We start from the raw sequence: 10,225 nt of genomic DNA on the forward strand, positions 1-10,225 counted from the left end.
AACATAGTCGGATAAATTAACTCTAGTTATTAACTGATTCAGGATGGATTTGAATCCCAAGCCCAGGAAAATACATTAAATGCAGCAATTCCTTTGTTTTAGCCACTTTAATCCTTCTCTAGTTATAAATAGTTCAGTTATATGATATATCAAGGTGGAATATACACATATGTAACATACATACACACATATATTTATACACCACCACTAACATGTTAACTAATGTACCACTATTAAATAATAGGATAACTAATATATATATATATATATTATATATATATATATATATATATATATATATATATATATATATATACTACCAGTATGTTAACTAATAAATACCATCATCAATAAATCAATTTATATCTATCTCTCTCTCTATATATATATAATCACCATCAACTACAACAGGTTAGATTTTCTGTCAATGTTTGTTTAAGTTTTTGGAGTAAAGGAGGTAGTACCGGAAGTAGTGTTCATCTACGGGAAGTGACGTATGAGAGACACTTCTTTACCGAAAATTATTTGTTTCTTTCCTCGATTCCTGTCTCGCCGCAATCTTCCTCTCTCCCCGATGTAAGTATTGATTTTTTACTATTTTACTTCTCTAAATACTTTCAAAACTCCACATGTGTTTTCCGAGTAATTCTTGACTCTCAGGAAACACATCTGTACCAAATAATTACTTTATTTTATTTTTTTTCTCCCTCTTTAACTGCCTAGAAATCTTTCTGTAATTGGATCCATTCTTTCAAACAGGAGATGGAAACCCCGACTACTACATATTTATGCTATTTGATCCACTTAGCAAACTTACTCAAGCTATACTTTGTTGGTTCAATGATATGATATGATAAGGAGGTGTAGGTTAGCCTAGATATGTGCAACGACTTCCTGTAATGACGGTTTTGGAGGGCTGCTACCTTTCCTTTTAATTTTGTCTTAAGGTACACATTTTCCAAGAGGTACACACTCGCGCGCGCAACTTCTACTTTTTATTAAACTGTACTCACTTCGATGTTCATTGTTAGCAAGTTTAGCACTGAAATTGTAAACATTAGCTCCTTTTTGCGAAGTTTTCATAATAGCGCACTTTTGTACTTCGAGGAGACGATCCTAATAAAGAGTACATTGAAAAAAAATATATATAGATCCATATGTTACACTTTTTGTTAAATATATATATCTATATTGAAACGCTGTTCAGTTCCCTATATTATTTGCTAAGTAACTTTGAACTGTATTCCCTTTTATTGACATAACCATTTGATATTCAATACGAAAACATTTACTTCAATGGTCTGATCTGCCTGTTCTACAGCAAGATTTGACATCGAACTAATCTCAACTAGTTTAAGAACTACGAAAGAAAAGGATGAATGTTACATCACTGCCATCAGTCCTCAGTTACAGATGTATTAAAGTAGATCTTCAAATTTTCTGCTACTCATTGTAGTAAGTTGGCAAAGTTCTTGCCGGTCCATTCTCTGGTATCTTCCCATCTTTTCCTATCGCAGCCATCCACCCCTCTTACAAAAGGATGGTTTTATGTATAATCATGGTATTTATGTATCCATATATATTAGTTTCCATTTTTTTCTTTGCTGATGAGCAAGTCATATTAAAGTCTAGATATGGGTGTATATTCGGTTTGAAAGTTTCTTGTTCATGTGATTTGTGTTTGAAATTGAAAGAATCGACCTATTTTCTCAGTTGTGTGAATTTTTCCCTTGGGTGCTTGTTTCCACTGTGTTAATGACCTCCCGAAATTTGTCTCCATGAAGCTTTTAATGCCTGCTGCTGCAGCCCCCAGTAATTATTTTGAAACCTGAGCTGCAAAAACATCACAAACACAGCTACTCGGAGTTACATATTTCCGTTCGTCGGACAGTTGTGATGGTATATATATATGATTTGATATCAAATCATATACTACATGTATCATCACAACAGTCCAATGAACGGGAACGTGAAACTCTGAGTAGTAATTTTTGTGATGTTTAGCAGCTTTAATAAAACAAAAAGTATATATATATATATATATTATATATATATATATATTATATATATATATATATATATGTATGTATGTATGTATGTATGTATACGATTGGCTTCTTTCATTTTCTGCCTACCAGATCCATTCACAAGCCTTTACTTGGCCTGGGACCATAGTAGAAGCTGCTTGCCCAAGGTGCAGTGCAGTCGGGTTGAACTCAAGACTATATGGTTGGGAAACAAGCTTCTTACCACACAGATATTTCTGTATTTTTTTACATTGTCATATGGGTTCATTGAACTGATCAGGCTTCTAATGAAGTGTTTGGGTGTAATATTTCTATCTTTTGTAGTAGGCACTTAATCTATGGCCTTTCTGTGGGCATTTTTATGATTTTGGTGGAAAAACCAGTTTTTTAATATTTTCGTTGTGGTGATAGTGGGGAAAAATGGCTCAATATGAAAAAGGAACTGTTCACTTTTCGATGCTGACAGATAGATTTTCTACAGCCAAGCACCCTTCCTGTCACCAACCCTCATCTGCTTCTAAGCAAAATAAGATTTCCCAGTCATGTTTTACATGGAAGACTGGAAATGAACAACCTCGCTTGTATGACAGTGATACTTGTTTACAATCATCATGTGGTGTAAAGACAAGAATATATGCAAACACACACTATACTAGTTCTAGAATCTTCTCAATAGAGACTACTGTATATGTCTCCTCTTCAGCTTGGCGAAATCTTTGTTGAGGAATGTTGCATCTATGTGTATGTATGTATAGCCATTCATCCTTCTGTATATGCCAGCATGGAAGGCGGACGTTAAATGGTGATGATGATATATAACGTAAAGGAATCAGGATTTGGAATCCGGGCAGATACCTTGTTAGCGCTCTGATATAACCCAGATCTAGCTGGCCAACACATGTCAGATTGGAATCTAATGTAGATTTAATGAGAATAATACTGTATTAAACAAATTTTGAAGATATATAATTCTCCATTCTTCTTTATTGTGTGTGTGTGTGTGTGTATATAAAATATATATATATATGTATGTATTATTTATATTATATATGTATGTACACACACAAGCACATAGATATTTTGTGTTCATTGTTGCAAAAGGGTACTCAGTGTAATAAAGATTAATAGCATACTATATAATTTGCCTGAAGATCTTGTGAATCCATAGGTGAAACTTGAACCAGCAAGAGACTCACCCAAAATAAAATATAACCCCACCACTCACACACACACACAAACATATGAAGGAGTTTGATGCCAGCACTCCCCTCTGTTTCTCATGCTGCATATGTAGGACCTTCTTGGATTGTACATAATGGAATGCAAGTGATGTTTAAGAGTATTGGTATTTACTCTCTGCTTATCTCACAGATGTTGAGAGAGGATACAATAAAAAAATTTTTAAACACAATCTGACTACAGTATTCAGTACATAGTCCTTAACCAGGAAAGATAAAATTGTTCTTCTCTCATTGTGCAGTGATGACCTGTTCAAGAATTTGAAGGGCTGTCATGTTGTGCCACTCCTTGGATTTTCCAAGTTTAGGTCATTGTATAACTTTCCTGTCATGAGTACCTAGAAGTAGAATGCCAACTTCTAGTATTTCAGCTTGTGTATGAAACTAATTTTCATTTTTTAGAGTAGTTAGATTATTCTGATTTTGTGGTAAGCTTGACATTACTAGGTTACTGAATACTAATATCATCTATAGTACCAATATAATTCATCTAATAATGGTAATTTCTTGTAGAGTTAATTGCTAATTCTTGTTGTAATTTATATCTTGTATTTATTTCAGGGATTTGCTGAGCTTTCTGCACCCAGATGTTGGTGCCAGCTCTAGAATATTCTAAATAGAGATCACTGTATATAACTTCTCTTCAGCTTGGTGAAATCTTTGTTGACGAATGTTGCATGTTTGTGTATGTCGGTATGAGTGTGTATATCCATCCATCTCTGTCTCTAATTTTCATTTTTTAGGGCACTTAGATTGCCTCTGATTTTGTGATTAGCTTGACATTACTATGTTCTTCCACAGAACCAATATAATTAATCTAATAATGGTAATTTATTGTATAGTTAATTGGTAATTCTTGTTGTAATCTATTTCTTTAAAATATCTTTATTGCTTTTAATAATTATATAATTGCATTTCAGATTTGCTGTCCAAAAAGCATGATGCAAGAAATGGAATGTGTCCACCCCAAATAACCTGACTGCAATTGCTCTGTTAATTGTCCTTTCTAGTTTTTATATTTTGTTGTTGATGGTGTTTCTGGTGTGAACTAATGTGCAGCTATTATACGCTGAAGCACCATAGTGCAGTTATATGTGTCTCATGTGGCCAGTTACATGAGAAAAATGGAACTCATTTATATGATTATTATCAACCAGTGGATGATGACATGATGTGTTACATTTGTCTCCAGCCTTTGGTAAATCCAATTGACACCAAATGTGGACATACATTTTGTACACAATGCCTCAAAAACTACCTCAAGGTACAATGCAAATGTCCAGTGGATCGACTACCAATTTCTTTAAAAGAATGCCAGCAATCCAGTGTTTTAGTTAGAAGGTATGTATTAAAAATATAATTTTTTTATGACATTTATATAATACTTTATTTTTCATATATTAAATCAAAACATGTGGAGGCACATGGCCTAGTGGTTAGAGCTGTGGACTTACGGTCGAGGGATCGTAGGTTTGAATTTCAGACCGGGAGATGTTGGTGTTTATGAGCGAAACACCTAAGCTCCACCTGGCTCCGGCAGAAGGTAATGGCGAACTTCTGCTGACTCTTTCGCCACAACTTTCTCTTACTCTTTCCCCCTGCATCTTGCAGATCACCTGCGACAGACTGGCGTCCTGTTCAGTTGGGGAACCTATATGCCAAGGAAACCAGGAAACTGGCCCTATGAGCCAGGCATGGCTCGAGAAGGAACACACAAAACAAAGAATAAAACAGAACATGAAAATACATATACACACAAGCACACCACCATCATCATCATTTAACATCTACTTTTTCATGCTTGCATGGATCAGATGGAATTTGACGAGGCAAATTTTCTACGTTCACATGCCCTTTTTGTCACCAACTCTCACCTGCTTCCAAGAAATGTTTTTCACGGAAGAATGGGAATGAACAACCATGCTTGTATGATGATGTTGATGCTCATTTACAGCTATAATATGATATCTAGACAAGGGTACACACAAATACACATATACCCACATAATGGCCTTCTTTTGGTTTCTGTCTACTAAATCCACTCACAAGTCTTTGATTGTGGTATGGTATGAAAGCACTTGCTCAAGGTGCCAGGCAATGGGACTGAACAAAAGACGACATGTTTGGGAAGTAAGCTTCTTGACCCCCTCCCACCACATTTTTATTTGGACTTGATGATTCACTTTGTTGCCGCTTAAAGATTTGTGCTTGTGAACTTTAGTAAGATTAGGTGGCTGTGCAAGAGAAACGACTGTGCTGGTATGGTCATGTGTTGCATATGGATGAGGACAGCTGTGTGAAGAAGTGTTACACCCTAACAGTGGAGGGAACCTGTGGAAGAGGTAGACCCAGGATGAGGTGGCGAAGCACGACCTTCGAACATTGGGACTCATGGAGGTAATGACAAGCGACTTAGACCTTTGGAGATATGTTGTGCTTTTGAGAAGACCTGGCAAGCCAAGTGAGACTGTAGCCGTGGCCTCTGCCAGTGTCGCATAACTGGCCCATTTAAGAGTACTCTTCAATTGTTGGGCAATATGCTGTGCTTGAGAAGAGCTGTTGAGTCAAGTGAAATCGTTGTCGTGGCTGATGCCAGTACCGCCTGACTGGCTCCTGTGCCAATGACATGTAAAAAGCACCATTCGAGCATGGTCGATGCCAGTGCAGCCTGACTGGCCCCTGTGCTGGTAGCATGTAAAAAGCACCGACTACACTCTCAGACTGGTTGATGTTAGGAAGGGCATCCAGTTATAGAAACCTTGCCAGATTAAATTGGAGCCTCAGTCAAACCGTCCAACCCATGGAAAGCGGATGTTAAACAATGATGATGGTGATGATGACATAAAAGAGAAACCCAGAGTATTAATGGAATTAACATTCAATAAATAAATAGACTCAGCAAGAGGTTTTGGGGCTAAGTTCAAAGTCTGAGGTCAGCCAGTTGGAAAGATTTATTTCGTTATTATCCTTTTGCTTTCATATACCTTTTATTGTATGCTTTTGGTTGTATACTTCATTATTTATCTAATTATTGATGACAGCCACTTTTCTTATTTTATACCCTCCCCATCAGTGCATCTTAGACTTAATGTCTCTCTTATGGTTTCTCCGGCTTTAAAGGGATCATAGAGAAGGTTGTTAAATAAATAAATAAGTAAGCAACTGGTTGACCTTACGCTTTGAACATAGTCCAAAAACCTCTCGTTGAATAGAAATAAAAGATAAATGAAATTAACTCTTAGTTGTAGGGGCTGTCTGTTCCCCCCTACCCCATCCTCTAACCTCTTTCATTGTTATAAATCTTCGTTACCTTCTTACCCACTCCTGGCATCACAATATTTTCTCCTATAATAAATACCAAACTGAACAAAAAAATTAATTTTTATGACCTGCACTGGTCATACAATCATGAAGTGGTCACAAACTGTTGGCTTTTGAATGTTTTTTTATGTTGTGATTCATGTATTCATCTGATGAAAATGTTTTTGTAATGATGTAATTACTCAATTTATCAATGGAAAACTCAATGGAAACAGCTGTAGTGGATTGACGCGTTATCCATCTATTGTTATTTACTTATTTATTATTTACCTCACTTGGAACCTGCTCCTAGTGTGGATCCAAAGTATATTATGGACCATACATTTAGTGCAATGTGCATTTCCTAGGGCTCATGATATACTCAGTCAGGTACAGCGGATCGTACACATAACCTGAATATCTTTCTGCCTGTACTTTGGTACCTGCATTTGTATTCCTCTGTTTCTATTGTGTACACATGTTATTGTTCGATCAACTTGGTATCTTACCATTTACGTGCCTGGTTTGCTTGAATCCTGATCTATTATATATATATATATATATATATATATATATATATATATGCACAGGCATGGCTGTGCGGTAAAAAGCACATGATTCCGGGTTCAGTCCCACTGCATAGCACCTTGGGCAAGTGTCTTCTACTATAGCCTCAGATCGACCAAAGCCTGGTTGTTAAAATGATGATGATTTTGTGGGTGTGTGTATATATATATACATATATAATTAAGTTTTTCTTTATGGTATCACATTGCACCTGGCTGTTTATATTAATTTATATATATATATATATATATATATATGTGTGTGTGTATATATGTATATAATCATCATCATCATTGTTTAACATCTGTCTTCTATGCATGCATAAGTAGGATGGTTGACAGGAGCTAGCCAAGTAGAAGACTATCCCAGGTTACTGTCTGTTTTGGCAGGGTTTTTACAGCTGGATGTCCTTCCAAACACCAACCATTCCACAGAGTGGACTCAGTGCTTTTTACGTGGCACTAGCACAGGTGAAGTTAGTTTTGGCATGATATCTATGGCTGGATACCCTTCAAATGCCAACTATTTTATAGTGTGGACTGGATGCTTTTTATGTGATACCAAGCAATGACAGGGTCACCAAGTAACTTGCAAGGCAAGGAATTTTGAGATGGTCAGGGGCGTTTGAAGATAGAACTTGTGTCAGAGGACGAAAGGTTAGAATGTGACAGAGACAGAAGCAGAAACAGGTGTCTTGCTATAATGGAGGGGGCATTGGAGTAGGTGATCTGGTGTCAGATGATGAAAGGTTAGAGCATGACAGAAATGTGTCTTGCTATAGAGAGGAGGTACATGATTTACTGAATGAGAGAGAGTGAGAAGAAGAAGAGAGAGAGAGGTATAAGAAAGAGGACGGAAACAGGTGTGCTGATGTAAAGGAGATACTTGGTTACCTAGTCAGAGGAAAAACTAAAGGAGAGAGTGACCAAGAAGGAAGGCAGAAACAAGTGTGCTGCTGTAGAGGAGATAAATGACTACTCAGCCAGAGGGAAGAGCAAAGGAAAGAGAGAGAGTGGGAAACAGCAAAAGTGCTAGAGAGAGCAGGAAAGAGATGGTGAAGTGCTAGGGTATACTTACAAGTAACAAGGATCAGAGCATAGAGGTGATGGTAGAGTAAGGTACGGAGTTCATAATATATGTGGTCAGGTATTGCCAAGAAATAGGGCGGCGAGCTGGCAGAAACGTTAGCACATCGGGCGAAATGCATAGCTGTATTTTGTCTGCCGTTATGTTCTGAGTTCAAATTCCGCTGAGGTCGACTTTGCCTTTCATCCTTTCGGGGGTCGATAAATTAAGTACCAGTTACGCACTGGGGTTGATGTAATCGACTTAATCTATGTGTCTGTCCTTGTTTGTCCCCTCTGTGTTTAGTCCCTTGTGGGTAGTAAAGAAATAGGTATTGCCAAGAAAGCACAAGTAGGGAGTGGGGATTGCAGTGACTGGCGAAAACCTAGGTATGAAGATGGGGAAGGGGATTGGAAGACAATCTTAGTTTATGAAGAGGAAATGTGAGGAAGGGTCAGGTGCAGTTTAGAAGAAGAGATGTAGTTCGGTTTCTTGAGTTAGGGTGTGTGAAAAGTTTTTTGTTACATGTGAGTGGGACACAACACTTCTAGCACTCACGTTTTGCTAATGTGGGTGGGTCTTCTCTAGAACCTCAGATCATCAAACATCTATCTCAGTCCATTGTGTATGTATATACATATGTACATATATATATGTGCATATATATATATATATATATATGTATGTATGTATGTATATGTACATATGTATGTAATAGCTGACACACCTGGTAATTCCCAGGAAAGCAGGGCTTATCTCTTGGTTCCATTCTCATAATTGTTTCGCTAATCCAATAGCAACAATACAAAGTATGTAGTCCTTAAAACAGTTTTTGTGCATTTACAGAGAATACCGAACTGTCTTACTGTTAGTTACCCAATAGTAAGAATTCAAATAAAGTAGTCCCGAAAGGAGCTTTCATGTAAGCTCTTTTTTGTGCCATGCACCCCCAAAGTGGGTGGGGGGCAAGATTCTTTGTTATTGTGAATTAACTATTTGTGTGTATTGGAGTACTGTTTGTGTGGATTACGTGTACTTTGGATTTTTTTATGTTTCTCATTCAGGAAGGTAAGGCAAAAAACTTTTTTTGTGCAATTGAAACTTTTTTTCAAGCCGTTGTAGGTTTTTTTCTTGTGCCACGCCCCGTAAAGGGGGGGTAGAGATCTGAACTAATTTGGTGAACAATTTACAAACCTGTTTTTTGTGCATCTATAATTCTGACCGAGCTTGTCAGTTGAAATTTTGAAAGAAAAAATTTCTAAAGAAAGCACTCTCAATGAGAGTAGTGTTAATAGCAAAAAGTTTTCTGATGTTGCCGCTGTGGAAACGAAGACCATTGTGTTGAACAATGAAGATTTGAAAGAATATTTTTCCAGGATGAAGGAGGAAGACGGGTATATCAAGTTAACACCCAGGTTCGATACTGAAGAAATAGAGAAGAGAACTGTGGTTTTCAGATCCTTCTGTATGGAAGGAAGACATTTTAAACATTTCAAAAAAAATGTTATTGAGAAATGCCTCGCTCCTGTGTGGAATGATATTACTCATATTGCAAGGGGCGAGGTTTTTGCAACCATTGAAGTCCATTTCAAGACGGAAAAGTTGGCACAGGAGTATTAGCTTAGCCCCTTGAATACGAAGGAGGTGGCGCTTCTGCTGTCTTACAGGGGAAGACATACTTCTCGTATGAGGGTGACAGAGTTGCCGCTGGAAATAGACCCTCGGGAGGTGATGGCTGCCCTGTTGTACAACAGGACAGACAAAATACAATTCTTCCAGATTTCATGCTCTGCCTCCCAATACTGGACAGGGCAGTATTGGGCCATCATCCAAGGGGCACCAGAAGACATTGAAAACCTTCTGGACCAGTTACGTGTGGGTGAAAAAGTTACCCCCCGAGTTCAAGCGGAGGGTAAAAAGGTTACATGCTTTGAATGTGGAAAAAAAGGCCACATTCGAAGTGATTGTGAAATAAAAAAGAACAAAGAGGAAGAAAAGAAGAAAAAAGAGAAAAAACTGTTACAGACA

At 37.3% G+C, this 10,225-nt stretch overlaps 1 protein-coding gene across 1 annotated transcript in view; it reads left to right on the plus strand.

Annotated features, from left to right (window-relative positions):
• Positions 1–419: 419 nt before the first annotated feature.
• LOC115217467 (E3 ubiquitin-protein ligase LNX) overlaps positions 420–10,225 on the plus strand; it is a 72,075-nt gene continuing 62,269 nt past the window's right edge. The window contains exons 1-2 of the mRNA XM_029787172.2: positions 420–576; positions 4,186–4,606. Of these exons, the coding sequence (XP_029643032.1) occupies positions 4,317–4,606 (290 nt within the window). The 5' untranslated portion in view covers positions 420–576; positions 4,186–4,316. The remainder of the gene's footprint in view (positions 577–4,185; positions 4,607–10,225) is intronic.

The sequence above is a fragment of the Octopus sinensis genome, linkage group LG11 (genome assembly GCF_006345805.1).
Source record: "Octopus sinensis linkage group LG11, ASM634580v1, whole genome shotgun sequence".
NCBI classification, from domain to species: Eukaryota; Metazoa; Mollusca; class Cephalopoda; order Octopoda; family Octopodidae; genus Octopus; species Octopus sinensis.